Here is a 26,990-nt window from a genome sequence, read left to right on the forward strand (position 1 = left end):
GATTCCTTGGGGGTTAGATGTATTTTGCAACACACACCACCTGCAAGAGCACTACAGAGCCAAAGGATGTAGTGGGTAGAAGAGGAAAGGGATAATGATGGAAATCTTGCTAGCCAAGCTCACCCCTTTCAGGAAAATTACAATATCACATACCAAAGTGCCTGGGTTGTTGTTCTTCCTTTATCATTTGATTTTCCATATAGTTTCATAATTAGCCACCTTAGTTCACTTACCATTTCACTTCTTTAGGAAATCTGTCCTATAAAATGTTTCCTCAAAGCAGTTTATAAGCAGCTAACAGAAACTCCCTAACACTGGTTTTGTGTGTACAGCAGCAACAGAATTAACCTGATTCCTGGAGTTCTGCCAGAAAACAGTGTCTTTCAGGTCTGCTTAGCTGGCAAATAGTATGGAAATAGTGACCAAGATGAAACAGTTGTACTGATTTCTTGTAATTCCAGCAGCATAAAAAGGTGAGTTGGTATAAACAGGGCATAGGGTGCAAAAAACTCCCAAACATCTATGGCCTCGACAAGCCAGTTAAAGCAGATGTGGTACCTAGGTTACTTGCTATTGAACAACAGAAGAATTTAGTGAGCTCAGGCCATTGCACAACACTGTCTGCAAAGAAAGGGAGGAATTAGTTTTTCCAGACTTGGAACTGTATCAGAGACAGCTCAGATGCATTCACAGCTGGTTCTTATTGGACCCAGCGTGACGTGAGCGAGCACCAAGCAGCAAGTGACCTGGTGTGTGTTTGTCAGTGGAACTCAGAGCAGACCAGGACACCACAGTCATATAAAAAGTACCTCAGACACAGTTATAGGCTGGCCTTTAAATAAAAACCAAACCAAGCAAAACTAAAAAACCAAACCAAACCAAACCAAACCAAAACCCAACCAGATTCAGTAATCTTAAGGTTAAGCAACAAAAAATAAATGTAGCAATGGCAAATATTGGCTGTGCTTCCTAACTGATATCCACAGCTAAATCTGATTTTGCCTCAGGCTTTCTGCCAGCACTGTGTACCAATTCCCCTGGTTTTTATTAATACCAAGATTGTGCTGTAAATTAACCAAGTTTATTCTGCACTTGAATCACCCTTTGCCACTGTCCTCCTCTTTCAAACATGATGACATTAGACTGCCTTTGCAGCCCTGTGCCAAAACTAACAAATGTTAGGTACTCCCTAAGCATTTCAGTATGGGTAAGTATTCTCAATCCAGCTCTTTTTAGAAATATGAAAAAGTTTACTGAATCAATAAATTTTAAAATAGTCTCAGAGTTGGAAAACGAAAAATATTTAGTTGCTATAGCATAAGTTATTTGTATTTTCCTGTATTAATTTCTTTCCTCTGCTTACCTTTTCTCTTGAAACCTCATTCAATGACCAGAGTTGCTTAGATAAACAACTAAACATATCCAAAAGAAACAGCAGCAAAAGTCAAAGAAAGTTCTTAGGTCAGCAACATTTTAAAATGTCATTGTTTCAAACCACCAGTATTTTGCACAAGCTAACCATTTCTTAAGATCTCGGCTACAGTAACATACTTGGTCAAAGATGCATTTTTTCCTCACCTAGCTAGCAATGTATTGAATTTCCTATATATTAGCCACATTGCCTCTGTCAGAAAACCAACCAGCTTTTGTGCCAAGAAAGAAAGAAAGAGCATCACCAGTCCATTCACCACTGAGGAGAATGAGAAACCATTTGCATAGGACTGCATACTAATAAATCTACAGCAAAACTCCGGCAACTCCAGGCCACGTTAGCTGGAGTTGCTTTGGCTGCTGGCCGGCAGAGCATGGTCAGCCCTAGCAGCGCTGTGTCCCCTTGGAGCTGTCAGACTGCTCCTGCCTTCCCAACTGGGCAACGACCCCGGGCTGCCCGGCCCCGGGCACTGCTCAGGCACGGGGGCACAGCCCTGCTCCTCTGGGATGCTCCCCGGGAATCCCCAGGAGCTTGGGGAGCAGGCAAGTACAGATTTGTGCAATACAAACCCTGAAAAACTATAAAACCACAGGAAAATGTAAGCACGCCTAAGCCCAAGCAGCTGAGCTCAGCTCTGGGAAGGCAAGCTCAGGGTCCAAGCCTTGTGTGGGCTCCCAGCTCCGGGGCAGGAGCTGAGGCTCCGCTCCGTGCCGCTCACCGCGGGCTGCTCCCTCCGGCGGAGCTGCCACACAGCGGGACCCTCTGCTTCCAGACTCCCAGACTGTGCTTTCATGAGACATCCTCGGGTACTTCTTCGGTGCCCAAGGAAAGGAAGAATAGCCTTAACTTGCCCCAGGGGCTTGTCCCCCTCCCCAGCTGACACAGACACACCCCCCGACTCCCACCCCCACCATGAGCAGGATCAAAGTAATTGTGATATTTTAACTTTTAATTGCAAGTTAAATGGAGGTGGACAGAAAATTGAGCCACAACCTAAGCTCCTACTCCACAAAAATCAGCCTTTGCACAGACTTCACAGGAGATATCATGACATGTGAATTATTTAAGGATTTTAAAGCTGATATTTCACTTTGCTTAACATGCACATTTTTCTCCAGATCAGTTTGCCCTCCAACATGCCCTCCTCTCTCCCTGCTAGCAAAGAGGCATATATTTTTCCCGAGTCTTAAGTGAAAATAAAGGAATGCAGGGCTTATCTGACATTCTGTTTACTCTTATATATCACCACTGGGTAAGGTCTGTAAATATTTTCCATATGCTAGCTAAAGCAATCCCTCAATTTCAGCATCTGCAAGATCCCTCCACACAGCCGTTCAAATTAGCCTTAATAAATTATTTCTGATGAAAGTCAAATAAAGACAGTTCAAGGACTCTTCACACCCCCATCCCCCCACTCTCCCACTATTTGCTACAGCTTTACTCTCAGAGACAAATTCACCACAGGGTTCATATTCACTGTAACTCTGAAATTTTAGATTCATAGGCTTTATTTCAAAAGTAAAAATCAAGCATATACATTTTTTTTAGGCTGCCTTACCTTTGCCTGCCAAGCTCAGAGTGGGCTCCAACATGGAAGGTGGTTGATTCCTTCCCTCTGCATCCTGTACCAGGAAAGAGTCCTCGGGCAACAGCCCCACCTGGGACACACAACCCACATAGCTGGAGCCCAGGGCAGGTGGAGGCAGTTGAGCCACTGATGTTCACAACAAACCCTCCACTGGGCTGGGGAAATAGCAACAGAAGGCACATTCAAGAAGTCCCGTTTAAATATTTTGAAAACAAAACACTACTTTTGGTACCAGAACTTCAAGTCCAACAATGAACTGCTCTAATGAGGAAGGAGAACCATTAGAATGGTTTTATGTAATCTTATTCCACCAAAGTCAATGTTTAAATGAAGTGGTCTCCCCTCTGGAGAGAGTCCTATCTCCATGTGCAGTTTGCTATGCCTGGTGGATTTTAGTGTGCAAGAAGTTGGTCACTGTCATGGTCAAAAATTAAATTAAGATTTATGAACATAACACTCTTTGTAAACAAATACCCAAGTAGAACCATGAATGCTAGTGCATATTTAGTATGGGAGAGTTACAGGAGTAAAAAAAACCCTGAACCATATTCTTGTGCCTGTTGATTTATCTGACTACATGGATTTCTGTAAGGATAATATCTAAATGATTGCACTGTTGGAAAGTATTTATACAACCCCAACCAACCATGAATTGCAATATATTAGAGGTTCCTTTTGCCTTCCACCTCTCTTTCCTGTGTTATTTACTTATCTCCCTTGTAGTCTTTATTCCATGGTGGCTGCTTGGATGGGAAAATGTCTTCCTCTGTGAGTAACATCATAATTAGACTGAGAATAGGATGAGGGTTTTCTATGAAAAATTAAACCAAGAATCCCGCAGAGAGTTTAGTAAAGAAAACTCAAAGCTTTCCACAAGGATACAGCCAACTTCTCTTGTTTCTGTCTCATCCCCTGCACCCAAGCAACGAGTGAGTCACCTCCATAATGCACCCAGCATACACTAATCACATCACACAAAATAAATGTCTCAAAACCCCATCTGTTTTTCCAAGAAATCTCCAAAACAGTTTGAGCTTCCCCTTGTCACTTCTTGCAATTTCTCATCCTAATTTCAGAGAAGTCATCATGGACAAAGCACACTCCCCCACCAGTAAAGCTATTGCCTGTGGCTTTTTCACTATTAAGTATTTTTGTTTATTTGAATGTGCTGGACTCCGGTCTGAATGGAGTGTGCAGTCGGAAGAATTAGAAATGGAGAAGACAGTGTACAGAAGGAGCCCCTCTTGTGGGTTGGACACATCTGGCTAGAGGTGGAGGAAGATGTCCCAGAGCAGGAGCAATAGCTGCTTCAGGTGGTCTAGCAACAGGAGATGGTGGGCAGCAGTCCAACAGATCCTGAAGAGTCAGGATACCCCTCATTCCTAGCAAGACAAGAGCACTGCAGTGCAGAGCCCTACAAAAGGAAAGGCAGATTTTGCAACCAAAGTTCAGACTTCCTGCAGAAAAAGACTAGGCAAGGAAAACGGTGGTATAAATAAGGAAAACTCTTTATCCAATTACAGAGTAGACAGATGTTAGGATCACACTGAGCTATCCCAGCTCCCAACATGGGGGTCAGCCTCAGAATGGGAGCGGGGAAGAGCAGTCCTGAGGCTCAGCCACACCAGAGGTCACACAGGTCTCTAAAGAGGAAAATACTTTGTACCAAATGTCTCATTGGATGGTGTGGTTCACACAGCTGCGATACAACTTTCCTCCTTTCAGCATGAGGAACTTTAAAATAAATTAGCCACAGTTGAACTGTGGGATCCAGTGCATTTCAACATCTTTTAATCATCAATGATGATTATTAGACTAATTCTCTTGACCTACAAATCAACTTTATTAAGCTGGGATATTTTCTATGTCCATCATTTTACAGAGCATTCTTCTATGTAAGAGTGAAAAGCTTATTAAATGTTACAGGGCATGGCATTCATCACTCGGAGCCAAAATGATCTCAGAACATGCAATTAGTTTTGAAATAGGGAGTCAAGAAAACAGGGTTGTTTCAAGTTTATCCAGGAAAACAAAGTTTCTTCACCACATGAATCCCTTCATGATGCTTCCCATTCCTGGGAGTGTTTAGTTTACAGCCTGACATTTAACACTGGTGCAGATTCACTCCACAAATTCTGTGTGCTGTGACAAAGGCACTGCTTCGTAAACACACCAGATGAGAACCGGGTGCAGAAAAGAGAAAGATCAGCCTCTTCTATCCTATGTACTATCCTTTAATGTAGCTTATGTATTTACAAGTGAACAGTATTTGAAAAAAGTTGCCTTTGTGGATACCGTGGGGGAAAAAAACTACCAAGAGGAAGAAGCAATATGTATTTAAAAATTTTAGGGAAATTTTCTTGATGTAATGTTTTAAAAATATAGTGAAGGACTACCTTTTTTTTTTCCTTTTGTTTTGCACCTGGCAAAATGTACCTGTCAGCAAGAAAAGTTAGAAAACACTTAGAGAAAGTTTTAACTTTTCACATTTTACTTCAGATTGCTGAAGCAGTGAAAGTAGAAGAGAGACCTCTCCCCAGAATGTCAGCTCTCAGACATGCATCATCTTTAAATTGCTAAAGTGAATAGAAAAGCCTCACATTAAAAAAAAGTGAGGCAGAAAAAATTCAAATGCACTGACATGGTTGCTGGCAAGGCTGGGTTCTCCACTGTGCTGTGCCCTCAGAGTGGTTTACATCACTCCATAGAAAGTACAAGGTTACCTTTCTTGAATGACATCTTGGCCAGGGAATGTCATTCTTCAGAGTCAATGTCTAAATCAGACAGAGCAGATAAGAGCTGCCCCCAAAGGGTTTAAAGTAGATTGTATAAATCTCAAGCAATATATTAATACCTCCCCAATCTCCTGGATTTAGACTTATCAGATCTGCTCTGAGTTTCCTGTGTCTGGGTACCAGTACCTGACTCACTCAGGTGATAATCAGGGGTTGTGTCACAGAAACCAGCACTAATTCTCTGCTATAAAATGTGCATCAAACCTCCAGATGTCTCAGACAAGGTGGCCTAAATAGATATTTTTCTATGTCTAATTTACAATGCGTGAATGTTTTATTACAAAGTTAATTCCACTTCCACTGTATTGCAATACCTGGAGTATGCAGAAATAAAAACAAGAAATAGCTTGCTAAGACCTACTTGTCACTATCAGGATTTAAAAAGAAAGGAAATAAACACAAGCTGTTTCTACTGCAAAATGAACTCAAACTGTGAGAGGATGAAGATACATACACAGAGATCAAGAGTAAAGAGCCAATTTTTCATTAGATCTGCAGGAGAGTTTTAGGGGGAAATTCCCATTAGGGCTTCAACAGTTTATACAGAGAACTCCCTATGCCTTTATTGGAAAACAGCCCTGCAATACTAGATACCAGTGACATACTAGCAGCAATAAGGTTTCAGCTCTCAGGCATTTGCCTGTTTGCACTGGCCTGATAGCAACCTCAAAGGAAAACCACTGCCAGGGAGAAATGTTTTGCTTAATTAGCATCACCAGTGAATAGTTTTTATTGCTATGTTATGCAGAGTAACACCTGACAGTTTCACAAGATTTATGTGATAGCTTTGATCAACCAAATTTCCTCAAGAAAAAAGAAATGGGTAATCCTTCCATGAGAGTGTTTTGCACTATCCCAATGACGTCCACATGAAGTTATCAAGTATTTTAGAAAAATAAAACAAAGGTTTGAAATTTCCTCAACTGGCTGTGTATTTGAATTCACAGCCAGAGGCACAGAGTTGTGTGATGCAATTCAGTAAATCAGTTTAAAATAGGCTTAATTTTAGCACTACAAATCTTCAGGAAAATAAAGAAAAATTTCAGGGAAAATGCAAGCTTTCCCATCAAAGACTTGGTCAAGTCTCAGTTTGAATCACACATTAGAAGCTTTAGTCAGGGTTCATGTAGTGTGCATTTTAATGGCAGTCAGTCCTAGGGAATGTGAGAAGTTCAGAGAACATCCCTTAAGTTTCTTAGTCCTTGGCCACGAATCACAGGGTATGTTGAAAGCACGGCCTATGACACATGAAGAACGGTTTCCTTAAATTTGATGACTGATAAAAGAACAACTCTAATTCCTTAAAAATACTTTAGCACTGTGCAGCAGCTTCATGTGTCTGCATTTGCAGAACTGAACGGTTGTTTCTTTCTACAAATTCTAAATCTTTCCCAAAGGGTTCAATACAATGAACATACTTATCCCATACAGTTATTTTTCCCCCCTACCTACTACTTGTCTAAGAGCACTGTGTGATTTTACTACTTTGGTTGCTATTCCAAGGTATTTGATGAACCTTGAATGCAAGTTGCAGTCCATGTGTTTTTTGCAGACTGTTATCTGGAAATACTTCTTTAATACTGAGGAATTCAAATGCCACATGCTACTTCTTTCTCTCCAGTGAGGTTACCTAACCTACAAACTCACTTCCAGAAGACAAAGGCAAAAATGTCAAGATAGAGATGTGCTTGCTTTGTCCAAAAAGCATACTTGGAAGTGTGAACAGACAGCATTCAATGCAGGAATGGCAATGAGCTCGAAGGAAAAAGAGAGAGAAATCTTCCTGACAACTTGGATCAACTAAACAGTTTTCAAGCCTCCCTGATGAGTGGGCTTCATCATATGCAGTGCCAACTAGCCCAGTCCTGGCCACAGCATGGACACATTTTAAAGCAGTTGCCAGCTAAAAACATCTGGGAACAGGCAATATGGATAGGGTGTATAAGGGGTGGGATTGTTACAGCTGATTCATGTATGACTAATGCTGGTGTTTTCCTTGGAGACCTAACCAAGTGTTGCTGAGCAAAGGGACACAAGAGCAGCAGTGGCCCCTTGCTGACTCACCCTTGTCAGGAGCAAGCCCATCACAGCCTGGAAGCCATTTATCTTCACAAGTGCCAAAGTGACCTGGGAAACGCAGCCCAGTGCTCCACACATTGGCAGCATTTCTCTCCCTTTGCCCCAGAAAGTCAATGTCAAATATATCATGGAGCACTTGTCTGGGCAAGCCCAGTCACACTGTGAGTGAGGAGACCTCAAGTGCCATCCTCTGTGTACTGTGATCAGGTGCCCAGAACACCTGCTTCAACCTTTCCTTGGGGTTTTTATAGTAAATCCTATCCAAGTTTTTGAAGCCAGAATAGCTCTAATGCCTTGCTGCCTTGCATACCCTGCTCAAAAGACATGCCTTTTTAAAAAATTAGCATGGCATTTTGCACTGGCTGATCTGAAATGTGAGCCTTCTTGACTTAAATGCAAACAGGAGGACCAGCACCACAGTTGTCAGAAATTCAGTTGGGAATAAATGCTTTTAATGCTGATTAGAGTTGAGGAAAAGGACTTTACAGTTGTGGAGCAAAATTCAGATGTTTGGAGAAAATGGGTAGTGTGCTGAACTAACATTGCAAGAATTATATATGACATGAGGGACAAGGGAGTAGGTCCTGTTTTTAATAAAAGTCTGAAGAAGGAGGGAAGAGCTGGAGTTCAAGGAATCATCTTTGGATCCGAAGTACACTGGCAGCTGTCAAAACTGTCTATATGCCAGATTATATTTCTGTTATTAGGTACTAAAGAACAGTTTACACATTTGAGAGATGCTTTGTTGGTGTAAATAGACAAAATTTGACTGAAGCTGAAGGAGCAGGTTTATACCAGCTGAGAATTTGGCCCTTAGTTTGCTTTAAAAATGAAATATGGACTCTGAATAATGCAAACTATCTTTTTTCTTCAAGTGTGGCACTGAGCTGGGATCCTGGCAAATGCCTCCAGTTTTACACACATTGGTTTCTTTCCATGCTGTGAAAAATCTTAAAGGTTTGTAAGCAGGAGGCAACACTTGAGTTGCCTCCTACAGACAGCAGCTGCATGCTACTATGGCAGTAATCCTGCTGCCCTCCAGTCTCCTTCCATGTAACTGTTCCCTTCGTTGATTGTGTCAAAATAAACCTATATCATCGTATTTCTACACTGGCACCACCAGCACTAATAAGCTCTGAGAATTATGAGTTCATTCAGATGGAAGTACAGGATTTCTGTAAGAACTGGTTCCCAGCATGAGCAAAGCCCTCTAGAGAAGATGCACTTGCAGATTCATCCCAGCCCACTGCAGGTGCTCAGTTAGGAACAGGATTTCTCTCGGATCTCCCCGGTGCCCACTCAGCAGACAGGCAAGGTGTGCTGAGTCAGGGGCTGCTTCCTCCAGTCCCCAGACGGGAAGCACAGGCTGATGGCTCCCCTAACTGCCTGAACTAAGCCAACAAAATCCAGGCCTGCAAGATTTTGAAAGACAGAAGAACTGAGTCAAATCTTCCAGATGTAAATTGCTTGTTCACAAGAGCAGTGGCTCACATACTCTACATGCTTTCTGCACTATTCATGGCCACGTGCATTCGCCTCCAACACACACTGGAAATTCCCCTTCTTGGGTTCCCCCAGTACTAGATGGAATAATGTGTGTTTGTATATATGTGTGCATTTATATTGAAAACATAACTGCGTGAATACCTAGGTTTTTGATGTAACAGTTTTACCTTTGCTCAATAAAAGCCCGAGAAATATATAAAATGTAGCTCTGGTCTATGTAACCATACTATTTGTCATTAATCAAATAAGCACTGCAGTTACGATTTCTTACATCTTCTAGATGAGAGAATAGCAAATTTGGTCTTGGCTCGCAGTTGTTTAACAGTTGTTTAGATATTGACTAAAAGGCACGGACTGCAAAAGTAGGAGGTCTGAGTTTCAACATCTTATAAATTTTTATCTTGTAATGAAAGAGCAATATCATGAACAAAAACTCACAAGAACAAGCAATGGAGAAATCATCTGGAATCAGCTTGTCATAACCCTACTCCTACCATTAAACCAGGAAACAAAATTAACCATTCACAATGCCTTGCCAGAGCTAGATTTGTGAAGTTCCTGATACAACTGTGGCCTCTTTGGTAGGTGATCCCATGATTCAGGTGATGGGCACAACCCAAGCCAAAGAAATCACTCTATCCACAGAGCAGATCATCCTGTGCTTTCCATGGCCCACAGGGACAGCAGCTGGCCCAGGCAAGGCCTCTTGGTTTATGACAGACCCGTGTTGTCTAGGATGTAGTAAAATATGACTCACTTCAGGGACACACATTTGAGGGAAGTCTCAGAAAAATTAACTAAGCACTGCCAGTAAAAACATGGGTGTATTTACTCTGTCTTTGTAATGGTACAAAGCATGTCAGCGGGGTACGTGCTTTCCAGTGTGATCATCCCTCAGCCCTCTCCGGAGAAAGTCAGCACAGTCATGCTACAACACTCATAATCACAGCGTTCATCCAGCTTTCTCTGCCAACCAACTTGACAATAACCTCATCATGGTTCCTTTTTCCATTCTTAATTATCAACATCACCTCCCCACATCATCAAACTGAGGGCACCACCAGCTTAGTATATTTAAATCAAAGCAACAGCCTCACCTTCTTCATGTAGGTGTTTGTCATCCTGTACCTGCTCTTGCCTCTCTCACCTGACCATCTTCCCCACCTTCATCACCCTTCATCACCTTGCACTTGTGTGAGTCTGCTTCTTCCATGCTGCCCTGTTCATCAGAGCTGCCTGTCAAGCACATTCTGTGGCTCTAAGAGAGGGTTGGAACATTTTTTCAGAGGACTGGGATCCAAACCCCACCTTTGGGTTTCTTTCCACTCAGAGTGAGGGCAGGACTGTTTGTTACCACAGCCCCAGACTGTGTAGGTGCCTCCTGCAGCAGAGATCCCTCACAGAGCTGCCGGTGCTCCCGGAGGCTGCAGAGCCCCCATCGCTCCCCACATGGGGGGCCAGTGAGAGGGCAATTTAACAATCAGGCTAAAAACGTGAGCCACCTTCCCCCCACCAAAGCCCACATGCATCTTTCACCTACAGTGATATTTAGCTTTGTCCAAAAAGGATCTCAACGGCTCCCCCTGGGCGTACACGGGCGGTCCTGGCTGCCCTCCCTTAAATCCACACCCAAACAGCCGCTGGCTCCTGACCCGGAGGAGCCCATCACTGTCGTGCAGCCCTCAGTTGTCCCCTCGTACCGACAGCTGCCTCCCCTCAATGAGATCCACTGCAAAACCCTCGTGGGACGGTGCCAAGCCCCACATTGCCATTTTGAGCCTGCCTGAGGGGCCACAGGTCTCACCCAGACCCGCAGTGGCGCGACTGCTCCGTCCCGCTGCTCCTGCATGAGCTGGACAGGGAAAGCAGGAGTTGGTTCTCGTTTGTGATGGGGGGTTTTATTTTGAACTGCCGGACTCAGGTTTTAGCAGCAGAGGAGCTCCCCAGAGGCAGGACTGGTGCTGTACCTCCTCTCCTGCTTGCAAGACGAACATTCTCTCTCTGGCCATCCCAAGTGCATATTGTGACTTCCAACCAGAGCCTTTCACATTTCACAGCCCTTCTTCCCAATGCAAAAGCCAGAGAGAACGGTGAAGCTTACACACACACCTGGTTTGTCTGAAACAGCCTGTTAACACAGGATGTATCGTGGCAGTGCGTGTGCCTGCAGCCACCCTGACCCCTGAAGGTACAACAGAAATCAGTATGTGGTGGTCAGGCACCGAGGTCTGGTAACACATTCCCGGTTAAGGTGAGAACTCATCATCCCCCGGTCTAAAGATTTCTGTATTTCTTCATGATTGGCTAATGTTTTCCCCTTCCTCTTTTATGTATGAAGTTATGAATATTCATTTCCCTTAGTTAACTTTGCATTAGTTCTAGAAAGTTCTGTACTCCTCGACATCCCATTGGTTGCTTCCCTTGTTCCCGCCCATGTGTTATTCCTATTGGTTCCCTCAGCTTCAACCCCGCCTCCTCTCCTTTGTCCCATTGGCTGTATCCCTTATCCCTGCCTTTCCAACCTTCAGTATAAAGTTCCTGGACCCGTGTCACGTTGCGGCTCTTCGTTCCTGATCCCTTCAGTATCAGCCTTTTCTGTGGAATCCATACGAGGAGTCCCCTCCCTCCTTCTTTGCCTCCACCTGTGTGCTCTTCCATCCAGCTTCGAGGCAGCTCCCATCGGTGAGGAGCAGACCCCTTTCTGTGTATTTTGTGAATCAGTGGGGTGCAGCCAGACCTCCAGGCTTCTCTCAGCTAGCGCGCTGGGTGCACCGAACACTCTCAGCGTATCACAGGGACAGCCGTGCCCCAGAGTTAACAGCACAAGTCCTGTCTAGAATGGTCCTGCCAGGTTGGCTGATGCCCAGCACTGTAAGCCGGAGTTCTCAGTGACAGGCGCTATCCCAGGCCTCAGGCCCTTGGCACTCTGAGGGCATGGCAGCCCTGGAAGTCTGCCAGATCCAGCTCCTTTCAGGCTGAGCATGAGTCTTCCCATTTCCAGACAGTTCTTAACTGCTTCCTTCATGTTATTTTATTTCAGCGATTTAAATTTTCTGTCACGTTTTAGCACTCAAAAAATTTTGTGAAAACCTAAATATTTCTGCTGCAAATGCTCTGTGTGTATGCTCCCCTTAAATCTTCCTGTTTATTTTATTTTTCAATCCTAACAGCCAGTGTTACTAATCACCTTTAGGATCATGGACTAGTAAAAATCCTGTGTAGTGCAAAGACTACATTCCAAGCTCTTATGACCCATGGGACATGCCTACTTGTATAAAGGACAGACTAAGAATTTTTTAATCTTTTCACCCTGTTTACAAAACAAATCTGGACTTTAAATGCTTAGAGAACTGGGAAAACCATAGCCACTTGCATGGATTGCACTGTGATTTTGCAGACAGACACACCATAAAAAATTTACTGACAAAACACAGTGCTTGGTGAGCCACTTAATGCATTGTTAAATGCCATCAGCTTTCTTTGCTTAAACCTCAATATCTTGTTTTCTAAAATACTGATTTAGTTTTTTGTCACTACAGTATGTTCTTTACTAGAGATGTCAGTTTACAAGCAGCAGTAACAGAGGAAAAGAGCCTCCACCCAAATATTTTTTTACCAATTCCTCAAAATATATGTGCCAAAATTGGATGGAAAAAATCTGTTATTTAAACAAGAGTGCAAGAGTAGCAATTTGTGCTGCTTATCCTCCTCATCTAGCCATAAACCAACTCGTTTTTAGATTTTCCTAAACACAGTAAACCTGCAGCTCAGCACAGCGGGGTGGGCAGACAAGACTGGCTGCAGAGCCGGCTGGCAGCCATGGCGGTGCACATCACCTTCTGGGCAGGCTGCAGTGGGACCCCGAGGGCTTCTAGCAAATGACAGAGAAATATGTAATTTGAGCTGTAACCTTCTTTGGGTAGGTGAAGGGATGTAATTTGATCTTTCTTAAGCAAAGTGTAAATGCACGCAGGCTGGCAAGGCTAGGTCCAGGGCCTGCGATTTGGGAACGCTGTACAAAAACACATGCAGCAATCAGACTTCCAGCCTCATAAATATCTGCTTTACAATTACAAAGTGACAGCTGTGAAAATTTATCAAAATATTGTCTCCTTTTCCTTTTATACTGTCTTGGAACGTTGTGATAAATTTAATTCTGTTTAAATTTGAAGAGCTCTGGACTCTGTTTTTCCTGAAACTGGCACCTGGTATTTTTTGACCGTCCAAAACACTTGCTTCACTCACAATGCTTGAGACAAAAAATATGCACAACATTGGTACCTACTCTGCAATATGGCAAGACTCTTACCTCTTAATGTCTAAAAACACTCATGCAAATCTATCAGAATTCATTGGCTAATACTTGCATTTTAAAATTAATTCTACACATGAGACACTGATCATGCTTTCACACCCTGTTTCAATCAAAATATAATTTTTACAGGCAGAAGGGAATAGCAGCTCCAGCAACTTTCAGTTGAGGTTCACTCTATGGAGCTCATTTCCACAGGAAAACAAAATTGTCTTGATGCAGAAACTGAAATATGGTTGTTGTAAAGCAATACATCTATTGCACCTCTGTGAATTGCGTCATAGGCAGCATGTAAGCTTAGGACTGCTTCTAATTAATAGCCTTTTCTGTACTGAAGGAATCTTGGTTTTTAAAAGTGGGCATTAAACATTTTAGATTCCCTTACCAAGGAACTCTCTTTTGTGAGTCAGTAACTACAACCTCTGAATAACCCGGGGAAAAACCGCTGAGGCTGCTCCCCTCAAGTGCCATAAAGAATATTCTGCACAAGAAATACAGGAAGCAAATTAGTAAGCAGGGTAGTAAATACCTGAATTCTTGTCCTGCTGATACTCAGCCAAACTATCTGCTCCTGCACACGAAGACCCTTCAGTGATGAAAACACTGTCTTGCTCACATGTCTCCAGTGTACCTGTAGTCACAGGTACAACCCACTGGCACTCTGCCGCTGCAGAGCCTTAGGCTTGACTGTGCTCAAGCCAGGCTTTGTGCAGAACTCGACTGAGGCTGTGTCTTGACATGCAACAAGTAAATGCCCACAGGACTGGACTTCAACTTAGAGCAAAGAACAGCAGCATTTAACTAAACATATCTACTGGTTTCTGCAAGAAGCCACGATACTGAGTAGTCAGCCGAAGCCAATGGATAAAAGAACTCAGAAAGGAGAAAACAGAAGTGGACAGAAGATCAAATGCTGCACTTAATTCCCACTGAAATTTATGGGACATGAGGACAGGCCAGTGAGACAAAATTTGATCTATTGTTGTTGGCTCTGTACAACTTAAATGAATAATGACATCAATTACTAATAAATTGATATATACTTTATTATGCACAAGAGACTAAGATGACATGACAACTGTTGTTATCAAAACTGTACAACTATGCATTTCCACAAGGCTCTGAAATACTGAATGTAATATGAAATACAAATGGGGTGTTCAGACTGGCCACAGGTATTAGCAAGTAAATGTCTCCCTTTCTTAGATTTAAAAAAACCATCTGGCACTTGCATCTAAAAGAAATATACTTATTTATTCAAAGGTGAGAATATTGTGTTTGGAACTGGTAGGAACACGGCAGCGAAGATCTGATAATGCTATGAACATCCCAATGAACGACAAACAACAACAGGGCACAACAGTCACCTCACACGAAGGGCTGCCAGCACAACCAACAGTACAGTCTTCTTGTGAAGCATGAGGTAGATATACATAACAGAAAGAACATACAGTGGAGAAATGGTTAGGAAAGAGCAGGGGGAAGGTTACAATCATCAGCATCTACAGACATTTTGTAAAATCCATTTCCATGTGGAAAATGCTACAAAAATAGCCTAACACAGAAAGATCTGATCTCTTGAAACACAAATGTAGTAATGTCCAAAGCCAAATGCTGTAAAAGGTTAGAGTTAGCGATTAGACAACACATGATAGAACAAGCAGTCTACTTTGGAGTTTAAGTATGCTACCAATAGCTTTTACAGGCAGAAGGTGTCCATTTTAAGCCCAATCCTCTCATTCTTACATAAGAAGTTCCTTCGCAGTTGGTTCCATCATGCTGAAATTAACCACTGACTCCATCCATCCAAACCCCTGCTCTAACACCCTCTGCTGGGACTGGAGAGTCTGGCCTTCCAGACCCCACAGGGCTCTGCCATGTGAGACCAGCGTGGCGAGACCACGTGGGACAGAGGTGGGATCAGTGGCATGCGGGAGCTGCCACACCACACACAGAAACTGGCAGCAGAGACAAATGGCTGCTACAAAACCAGAGCCTAGAGGTGTATCAGGCTCTGAGCTGAGGGCAGCTTGACAGCTGCTGCAAAGTACTACACATTTCTGTAATAAAGCTATTCACTGGGAATGCTTGGGGTTTGGTTCTCTCTCTCTCTCTCTCCTTATTTTGAAGCAGAAATGGCTGTTCCATCTGCTAAGTAATCATGTGCCATTTTGGTAAACTCCAACAGACAATTAACTCAAGTGTATTAAAAATTCTGAATTAAATAGCTGAGTACACCAAGTTCAGTTAATTTAAACTGTATTTCACACACAAGTCAACAAATCAAATCTTTGACCTTTACATATTTTTGGTTTATCCAATGGTAAATATAAATCTGTAAATTATTTTAAAATTAGAGTAAATTTTTTATAAAAAGATTGATAATGCAGCATGTTTCTCTCAAAAATATACAATTATCTATTTTACACAGAATTTTTCAACCTGTCCATCCCAACAACCAAATCTAATACTTCCTATGAGAAACTACTTAATAAAATATCTGAGGAAGGAAAGGGTTAAAATGGGGAAAGGAATTTACAAAATATGTAAATTTCACAGTAATTGAAATTAAACATTTCATATAGAGTAACTTACATTTATCTAAAACATTTAAATATATCTTTATACAGAAATTTAATGTAGTAAAATATAGCTATGATTGAACTTAAAGACTCTAGTCTTCTTTGAAGACATCTTTAAAGACTTTACACATAGAATATGCTTTAACAATACATTCTGCTGAAGGTTAGGCAAAGCGCTTTCTTTTCAACCATACAGGTAGCACATTCATCCTCCCCACACCTTGGAGCAGAGCCAATCCTGCATACCCTTATGCACAGGGATAACTACACTTACATGACACCCTGTCCATGTCACCAGGACCACCACTGGCCTGGTAACATAAAACATTTTTGCATGTGTAACTCTAAGCACCCACTGCCTGCACGGACACTGAGACCAGCCTTGGTGTTCAGAGCCAAACGTGCTTCCAGTCGTGAGGACAAGGGGTGCAGTTACTCATTTGCATAGGTGGTCACAGGATTAGTAACAGATTTGATTTAAAGTGAGTAACACTCTGCCTCATGATCCTGGGCACTTAAATCTATTGCATATGTTGCACTTGGACCATCCTGACATCAGCAAGGCACAAGTGTAGAATCGGCAAGAAATCCGCAGCTCAGACTTCAGAGCAGACTATCACTTGAGTGTAATGAAGTCCCTTCTTCTCTTGCAGAACACAGGTAACCTTCACTACAACTAACGAAAGTTATTCATCTCATTTTTAGAGGAAAACAATGCTCCTTCTTCCTCAAAGAAGGATCAGTAGAACACATTACAAAGTGGCAACTAACAGTCAAACAATTACATGTTAAAAGTGTCTTTTTTTGCTTTTCATTTTGCATCAATTTGAAGGTCAAGATAAGGCAATGACACTAGAAAACAGAGTGACAATTAGTACCTTTCTGCCATTTCCGTATTCTGATACTACTTTGGGACAATCCAATCGTAATGTTCATACAACAGTTTGACACAAACAACTGCACAACTTTTTCCAGAGAATAGCAAACAACAGGCACTACTGTACATTCCTTGTGCCTTCAAACTCATCTCTTATTTCAAAGAGACTTTAGGCTAGCTAAAAGATTAGAACCAAATCAACTTCTTTATCTCCTCTATTATAAACTGAAGAAAGTTTTTAATTTTTATATATATATATTTATAGATTTTACATATTTATGTATGGAAGGAACGCTGTGCCAATTTCCAATTGGTAAAGTGGTAAGTTAGGCTCTGTCTACCTTGATATATATCTATTTACATAAAGACATTGCCATTAAAGGTACACACCTATCTGTTAGTGCACAAGACCATTCTTTGTCTTAATGTTTGTGTGTGCCTGCATTTGGTATAGCATATCAAAAAATCTCTTATAAAAGAGCTTTGGCCCATAAAACAAGAGAGGGAATGTTAGAGTGTGCTCTTTTCCAATTACCAAATCAATGAGTATTACAACAAAAATACCTGGAACAAACCTGAAGCTGCAAACACAACAAGAAAGCAAATGAGATGCTGTAGCTGTAAGCTGAACAAAACAAAGATTACTCAAAAGTGGCTAAACATAGCTGAATAATAAAATGTTATTTACCAAGGAGATTGGACATTGATGCTTTCTTGCTCAGACAAAGAGAAATCCTTTGACCTAAGATCATCTTTGTTCTGCTTATCTTATGTAGTGATAGGACAAGGAGTAATGGCTTTAAACTGAAATAGGGCAGGTTTAGATTAGACATTAGGAAAAGCTCTTTTCTGTGAGGGTGATGAGGCACTGAACAGGTTGCCCAGAGAACATGTGGCTATCCCATCCCCAGCAGTGTTCAAAGGCACATTGGATGGGGCTTGAGCAACCTGGTCTAGTGGAAGGTGTCCCTGCCCATGGCAGAGGGTTGGAACTAGGTGATCTTTAAATTCCCTTCCAACCCAAACCATTCTGTGAGTCTATGACTGAATTCCCTTAATGAATACCTTGTCAATGAGAAGGTTCAGGGAAAGGAAAATATCATCTAGACAAAGCAGCATTTTTCCAAACTGGCATAGATTTCACATTGAGGGCCCACAGACCCCTAGAACAGGTTGCAGTACTGTAAAATTAGTAGCTTTGTCACATGTAGCATAACATGCTAACAAGATCCAACAGGCTGCGTTCACTCATGCATTGTGTGCTCGTATACACACACACACACACACACACACAGTGGCTTCCCCAAAAGAAAATCAGTTTGTTTTTTTCCTGTAGAAAAATCTCTCCTTATTTTTTTCAGAAGCAACCAAAACCGAAACTTTTAACGTTAAAACGCTGCTGTCCGATGTCCACACGCAGTCCTGTGCTGCTCCTCAGCTGTCCCCGAGTTAGGTGGCACTGCTGCTGGAGCAGGGAGTGCTCTGCGTGCTGCCAATGCTGTGCGCTGCGCTGCTGTTCTCGGAGGCTGGTGGCGACATAGGGACCTGCTGTCTTCCCGCTGTTTCCCCTGAGGGACAGGCAAGAGAAAAAGTGGAGTTAGGAGAAGGGAAACTGAAAATGTTGTCATAGAAAACAATAATCCATTTCTTCCCAGTCTTCCTCTTCTGGTGGTCTGTTTTTCCATGCAATTAATATATTGGGTAACAGACCTTAATCAGAGAATCACTGAAAATGTTACTAGACTTTGGCACCTAAGCATTGCTGTGCACATGGGGAAAATAACACCGCTGTTTCCGTGAGCATTTTACAAGCAGCTGATGGAAACTGCCAAGATCAACATTGTCTATCTTCTGTTGTCAGCTGTCACTCAAAATGGGTCCTATTACACAACTCAGACACTTTATAGGTTTGCTGTTTCCAGGAAAAAGGCCAGGAAATGTAGACTTTATTTTTAATGCCAGTTTATAGAGCAGCACGTTTGCTAAAAGTGTAGCTCAAGAGAATGTTCGTCAATCAGCTGGATACCACATATCCTGAGACACAGCCAGTTTTCTTCATGCAGAAAAATAACAGGCTATCCTGAAAGCTTGACTTGATTTACTTGTAATACAACATGCAGGAAGCTTTCCTACAGCTACCACAGTATGTGCAGCACTTAAAACCTGTAGTGAGAACATGTCTCACCATTTCTTGTTAACTGTTTACTGACAATAAATTAAAACCCTTTCATTATTTAGATTGCCAAATCAAGCACCTGGAGTCTCCTCACACCCCTTCTGCACCTGTGGCTGGGATTCCAAGGGAAAAATCCAGCTTTCAACTAAGCACGAAAGTAATAATTATGCCATTTAATGCCTAAAAGATCATAATGAGGCCACATAGGAAACCATAACTGTGGCATTTTTAAAGTTACAGTGCTCAAGTCTGTAACCTTAGCAATATTACAAAATAGTCTCTTCGAAACAGATGGCAAGACTTAAGTTTATATAATGTGCACTGTAGCTGCCCCCTCCCTTGAGCTCATCTCCAGGATGTGAACCTGTGATCTCAGTGCAGTAACAGTCACACTGCTGCTGCCTAGACTGCAGACCTGCCGTGGCTGCCAGTACCAGCACGGCTGCTTTCCCAGAGAAGGAGCAAGACGGAAATGTTTTGCAGGATCGTGGGCAGAGCAATTAGGAAAAATCAAAGGCTAGTACATCTCCTGCCTCATGAGCTTACAGTGATGCAGCTCTCCTGCTCCACATTATCCTATGTTATCCAGAACCTGATGCCATAGGTCAGGTCTGCACACTTCAATTTTTCTTCCATGTTCAGGATTTGGTAGAGATCCCACTCCTCAGTGACTGCTGCAGTGACTGGCTGAAGGCTGGAGGCACAGCCTGCATCCAGAGGGTTACAGTGCAAGGACGAGGCAGCTTCCTCCCACAGGAGCTGCTCTGGCACATCCCCATGCCCTGTGTGCTGCTGCCCAGCTGCCAGAGCCCGAGCTTCTCGGAATGTGGCTGCGGAGGAAATGTGCCTTTAACGCTTTGTGTCTCAGGCAACAAAATATCCTCCTGCAGGCTGCTCAGTACTCAGAGGTCTGCTACAAACAAGGGAGGTCTGAGGATTTCTCACAGCAGAAGTTGCAAGTGCTGTGTGTAATGGAGACCAGCAGGTTTGCCGCTAGCTCGAGCCACAGCCACAGCTGAAGTGCACTTAAGGCCCCACAACACACAGCTCTTCCCTTACACCCCACTGGTTTAGGAACGGGGAGGAAAGAAGGGACAGGAGAGGACAGAAGAAACAACAAACTAAACTACTAAACCACACCACCCAGGAGGCCAAATAAACTTTTTAAAAGAGGGTGAGGATTTTGTTTTTAAATTCAGCATTCAGTCCAGCATTTACTCTAGTGAGCAGATTTTGAGTCTGTTTTTCCCAGTGTAAGAAGTAAGTATATAGTTCACCCATGAGCCGTGGATTTCTGCTCATAGGCAGGTCAGAATCTACCCCCAGTCATCTGCAAATACATCAAGTTTCAGCTTTAACTTGCTTTGAAAATGGCTTTGCAACCCCCCCAGAATAAACTGTATCAAATCAAAGTATGTGTCATTGTGCTGTAAAGGCTTTCATAAACCTTGTTTGGATGTTTCTTCCCCTCCTGACTTGCTCCCTTGTCCTCCCGTTGTTTGTGTACATGTCTTCCTTCCTTTTGTACTACAGCATATATTTATAAAGGCAGCGATAAGCAAACTCCCTTTCATTAAAACTAAACAACCGAGCACAAACACCAGAAAGCAGCGAGGGGAGGCTGCAGACCCCCAGCCCTGCTGCAGAAGCCACTTGGGCGGTAGAGGAAGGGCGGCCGCTGGGCTCCCCCAGTGGGGCCCCCAGCCCCTGCCTCTCCCTGCAGCTCCACTGTCACCCACTTTACAAACCACATGGTTACACACAGCTTTGGTCAGCCTCAGTACATCAATGCAATCTGTAGGCACTTAAACATAAATTCATTTGTAAGCCAAACACATGTTGGTTTTATTTTATGGCAAAGTGAAAGTGCAGTGCCGCAGTCCCCAGCAAGCCCAATTGCTCACTCTCCCCTCTGAGCTCCTCTGGAAAGTGTCCTAGGAGGCATCCTCCCTTCTGTTTGGGTTGGAAGACCCCTGCCTTCCACTGTAATGGCCTCTGCAGCACCTCATTTCTAGAGCACCATCAGCAGCTCTGATACACCACAATCACTTCTTGAAGAATAACAAATTCTCAATGTTCTCAAGAAAAAAGAAAATCCAAATCACAGTGATGTTGTGAACACACAGCCTAGCAACTGCATCTGGACCAGCTGATTTTTCCTGTATTTTATTTCCTCAACACCGAGCTAAACCGTAGCAAAGCTTTTTAAAAAGGGTATTCAAGAAAAGGATGTAAAGAAATGTAAACTATCACTGAAGAGGCATTCTCCATCTGTCTTTTTCATGTAAACAGCTTCATGTACCTCATGTTACCAAACCAGAACTGCTCAGAATGGACACATCTCATCTATTGACAGTAAACAAGCTTTTACCCATCTGAACGCGACAACATGCACTTTATTATTCACACTTAGGAAAGCTGCCAGTTGTACTCCCTGTCCAGGAAGTCTGAATGTTTGCTTTTCTATCTCCATTTGCCAAATATAATTGGTTGCTATGTCAGTTTACTTTAAATCAGATCCCATAAAAAGGGAGAAGTGGGGGAGGAGGGACACTTTTAACTTCTCGGATTTTGGAACATTTTATCCTCTTAACTTGCAACAGCGCCTGAAGAAGGAAAGCACGCTTCCTAAGAGAACACAGGGACGGATGTTTTCTTTAACACACTTTACGAGGTTTAACAGTCTCATTAACTAATCAGGCTTGTGCCTGTCCCTCCAAAACATACTCAATGATCCCTACTAAGACACATATGACATTGATACATATTTATATGGTTAAATTATGAAGAGTTTCTGCATTCATGCACACTGCAAAATTTTTGCTTCTTTACAAGACCCCAGATAAATGAGGTTAATTGTGACAAATGTCTGCTATTTCCCTTAGTTCTTGGGTCCTCTCCAGGCAGGACCAATACCTTTCACGTCCTTTAACTGACTAGAGAAAGGATCAAAAGTACGGAGTCTTTTTGCAGACAAATCAGCTAATATTCCTCCTCTGTTGTTCTAATATTAGCTTTCCCTCTCCTCTTACTACCCCTGTATCATAGGACATCTCTACTCCATGCTGAATTGTTTCAGAAAACCTAGAGTACTCTAAAGCACAGCTGTGATGCTTTGGCAGAAATTTTTCATGACTGAAATCAGCAAAAGCTGATTGATGACAACACAACAATCCTTGCTCAGTATCTGGAGATTAAATTCTACCTATTTTGTAGTTCCTTTCTGCTATCACTTGCTTGAAGTTTTAATGCTAATGGCCTATCAAGATGAACAAAAGAGCTCATTCACATAACACTTCTTTGTCAGCAGCAGAGACACACTGATAAAAGTGTATCAGCAAATCTGCTACTGGCAAAAAGGTGGCCTTTTGCTGCATTGCACATAGCACTACAGCAAAAAAAGTAACTTACTTCACACATCCCAAGCTGCCATTCTCTACCAGCAGTAGCTTTTATCTGTGCTCTGAGTATCAGCAAAACAGAGTTTTAGAATGAATTCATATTTTCCAACCTTTGGTCTAAATCATGTTAGAAATCCGGTACTAGTTACAACAAAAGATGAGATTTCAGAACACAATTCACCAATGTATAAATTCTCTATGACAAAAGACAGCCACTCTGTAGATGAAATTTAGATTATCTTTTTTTCTTCCCCTCTTCAAGTTAATAAAAGTCTGCACTGAGGTATAGAATGTTTCCACTGCAGCTGGATTATCTTGTCTGCCACAGCAGTTGTCCTCTAAGACACTGTGCCTGCCAGAGCCTTTGCTGCACTCTGCAAGTTATGCTTTGTAGATACAAGATACTATGCACAGAAAAATTATGTGCACAGGAACATAGTTTCACTTTCACAGTCCTTTGAAAATCAGAACCAGAAAACTTCCTAGATAATTTTTATCATTTCTGTGATTCTCTAATCTGATGAGTTACAGTGCCCCCTTTCTTTCTTATATTCATTTATTACTTTTTGTCTGGCCTTTTTCTCCACTTACTTTCTCTCAAACACAAAGCCAGAGCAGCTGCCCTCTCCACTACTTGTATATGGTCACCATGACTGATGTGCTTTGCTAATATAATTCTTTTAATGGAATTGGTCCACGTTCTACTGCTGCTCAAGGATTTACCATGTTGGCTTCCCAGTGTTCCTTGAGTACTGACACACAACATGTGTCTATAGATGGCTCTGTATGTGAATACAGATTGAACTTTCACAAATGCAGGACCAAAGGTAACAATTAGTTAAATTTTGTCGTTAATAAAGGTTACCAATATGGGAATTATTTTCTTAACTTCCATTTACTTGCTCAAATAGCACTTACTTTTCTTCCACAATGTTTCAGTACTTATATGAGACAGAATTATACAATTTATACATATTATCACAACCTTTAAATTTTCCATGTTTGCATCAATTCCAAACAAGTTTCATACATAGCTGATGCACTGAGAAGTATTAAACTGCTTATACAAAATTGTTGCTCTGCCAACTGGAAAGAACACCATAGTTTTTAGTTCTAAATTAACATAAGCTCCTAGGTCATAATGTTTACAGAAGCTCTGACCCAACAGGGCTGGATTCTCACTCCTAAATAGGTTCCATGATGTTTTAGATGCCAAAAATAACCCCTCTGCAGTGGGCTACAGGCAAATTTCAGTGCTCCAGAGCTGCATAGGTTTGGAGTAAATGACCTCACATTTTTCCGACCTCCCAAAGATCTTGGTAGGGTCTTATGAGGTCAGAAGTGGAAGTAGTTGGGAGCCCAGCATACTCTAAGGATCCTGAGATACCCCCACAATCCACAAGCAGCCAAGGTCACATGCTGGAAATCAAGGCTCCATCAGTGTCCAGTCCTTGTCCGTGGCATACAGCAGAAAGCTCCCCAAATGCCCTCTTCTTTCAATACAGTGTTCCATTTTTGCTAATTTAGTTTAGCATGGGAGAAAATTCTAAGGAGATACTGGAAAATTATCTGTGCATAAAGGATGCACCAATTCAGACACATTCCTAATTATTTAGTTGCACACAATTAAGATTATATGTGACTTCTAGCAACTGAAAATAGTAGTTGAAGAATGGAGGAATAAGTAATTGTGGCAAAAATTCTATGTAAGCAAGGCCCAAAACACTTTTCAAGTCTAGTTATATGCAGAATAGGTCTGTTTAGACAAAGCATTCTCTTAACCATTTGGCCCACTTCTTGTACACATCAGCCTAATGTACTAACTGAAAAAAAAAAATCTTACAAAGTAGTATGGGAACCAAAGGGGATCCATTAACTGAAATATTAACTGAATTTGAAATACAGAGATGCTATTAATGATAATACACAAGCCAGGAATACTCAGTTTTACTCATGTCCCAGGTGAGTTTTCAAGACTTGCATTTAAAATCATTTCAGCAAATTTTAAACCATAACACGTAACATCTCTCTTTAGGGAAGGGCGGGTATCACTCAGCTGATATGCAATAGAGGCTCGTGGGAGGAGCTGCTGGAAAACTAATGAGTAAGAAGAGAAAGCAAGAAAATAAAAAAGCCCAGGATAAGCACTACTGGCTCCCTTGCCCTTCCCTGCCCCATGCAGTGGTTCAGAGGACTCCGCGTGTCCCGCCCTGCTGAGGCCCCGTCCGTACCTGTGCGCGAGTAGATGAACCAGAGTGCTCCCGTCAGCAGGGCTCCGATCACGAATGCCGCAAAGGCGATGCCCACCACCGTCAGCGTGTCCAGCCCGTACAGCACGGCTGCACAGGGAAACACACACAACACGAGCACTTCTTATTTCAGTGGCAGAACCCATTTTATACAAACTCACCCTTAATCCTCCATGGAAGAGCTTTTTAAAATTTCACAGTTAACTAAGCACCATTTTGAGGAACAGACTGGCAGAGTTGCATCAAGGAAATAAAAGTGATGCTTTTAAAGTGGCTTCAGTCCAACCAACTGTTCCACATCACAAAGTAAAACTCCAGCTCAGCACACCCAAATCTGGAAAATGTTGCAAAAATTAAGCATTTTCAGTTGGCTGTTAACAACTTGCTTTCAATTAAATATTCATTTATCTTTAGAGTGTGTTTTAAAAAGGCTGAGATTTTTTGGCAAAACTGCTTTTCATTTAAATGGCCTAACATTCAAGCAAACTTTCCTCTACATCTCCTCATGTTCAGTCTGAAATCTAGGTGGAGAACGGAACTGCTGTTAATAGGGAAGAGATGCCAGCAAAAAAAGTCAGCAAAAACATAAATAGAAACAATTGTTTTTCACATTTGGCAATGCTTTCAATAACTGAAATTAATTCCAGAACACAAAAATAGAAGCACACACACACGTAAATCACTTTCTAGGGGAGAGGCCCTTTTGTAGGACCATTTCAAGGGTAACAGCATCTGGTTCCTGGGTAATTGGCCCCCCAGTGCTAATCATCCAAACAGAAAAATTTTTTGCCTCTGTGTTTTTCTTTTTGGCAATTAGAAATACTTAAAAAAGTAATAATCACTAAGCAATCATTTGGGGAAATTTCTTCTTAAAAAACTGATTTCTAGTTTCAATATTTTTATTGTCTCCCATTGCAGAAAATCACTTAGGCCAGTGAATAACATTTTACTGACTATGCTGGCCAGGAAGTGAGCTGACTCCATCTTAGTAGTATCCTTCAGTGAAATTTTCAGTTCTCAGAACACAACCAACTCCCTTTGCACATCCTGCATCCAGCACATGTCCCTAAGGACATCCCCCATCCTCATTTGACAAAAGTCTTCCCCAGCAGCTCCTGGTGGCAAGGGCCTTCAGGACCCATTTCTGGGTGCCTGTGACCTAGTTTGCATATACACCACCTGACAGATACTGTCTTAGAAGGTTTTTCTTTCATTTTTTCTATGCGACTGTTTCTGGTTCCTTTGGCTACTTCTAGTCATTTCAGATGCAAACACAAAAGATTAAACTCAACTGTTTTTTTCCACTGGGCACCAGTCAGTGTCCTCTTCCCTTAGGAGGAAACACAGTGGAGAGAAGAAAATTGTGTGGAGAAGCAGCAGAAGCATAATTTATCACTGCCTTTGCTACTTTGAACAAATTTAGTCTTGACAGGGACAGGAGCAGAGGAAAAACCTTCTTTGTACTTCCTCTTTAAATCTCCCTTTTCTCCATTAATTCTTGCTTTTGGCTGCGCATTTATCAGCACCTTCCTGTTTATTATTTTCTTCTAGTGCTGCTTCTCTCCTTTCCTGGGTCATTAATCAACCCTGATTAATTCACTACACCAAGACAACATTAAAACCAGAGAAATTAATCGGTATCAAGGCAGTGATCTCATCTAAGCAAGGCCTGTAAGTGCTGGTGCTGGAGTACCTGGGGCTGTGGCCAGCTGTGGTGCAGGATAGGAGTGAGGCTGAAATAGGACACAGGTAGGGCACAGAGGCTCTGAGGGATGGCACTGCTGCTCTAGAACTGGTATTGGGAAGCAGTGGTCTCAGCAGAGAAAGGGGAGGTAACACACACACATCAGCACATGAACTTGCTAAGGCTGAGACTCTCAGTGGTGTTTGTGCAAACTTGATTGTCACATACACAAAAGGTCACAGTCCTCCTCTGAACACTGATGGGAACCTCTCAATTAACAATACAGTCAGAATTCTGTTCTGTCTCTGA

At 42.3% G+C, this 26,990-nt stretch overlaps 1 protein-coding gene across 2 annotated transcripts in view; it reads right to left on the bottom strand.

Annotated features, from left to right (window-relative positions):
* Positions 1-14,733: 14,733 nt before the first annotated feature.
* TGFBR3 (transforming growth factor beta receptor 3) overlaps positions 14,734-26,990 on the bottom strand; it is a 119,047-nt gene continuing 106,790 nt past the window's right edge. For both annotated transcript variants that reach the window (XM_039555862.1, XM_039555861.1), the window contains exons 16-17: positions 24,980-25,087; positions 14,734-18,739 (exon numbers count right to left, since the gene is read on the bottom strand). In XM_039555862.1, the coding sequence (XP_039411796.1) occupies positions 18,621-18,739; positions 24,980-25,087 (227 nt within the window). In that variant the 3' untranslated portion in view covers positions 14,734-18,620. The remainder of the gene's footprint in view (positions 18,740-24,979; positions 25,088-26,990) is intronic.

Source organism: Corvus cornix, chromosome 8 (genome assembly GCF_000738735.6).
Source record: "Corvus cornix cornix isolate S_Up_H32 chromosome 8, ASM73873v5, whole genome shotgun sequence".
In the NCBI taxonomy this organism is placed as follows: Eukaryota; Metazoa; Chordata; class Aves; order Passeriformes; family Corvidae; genus Corvus; species Corvus cornix.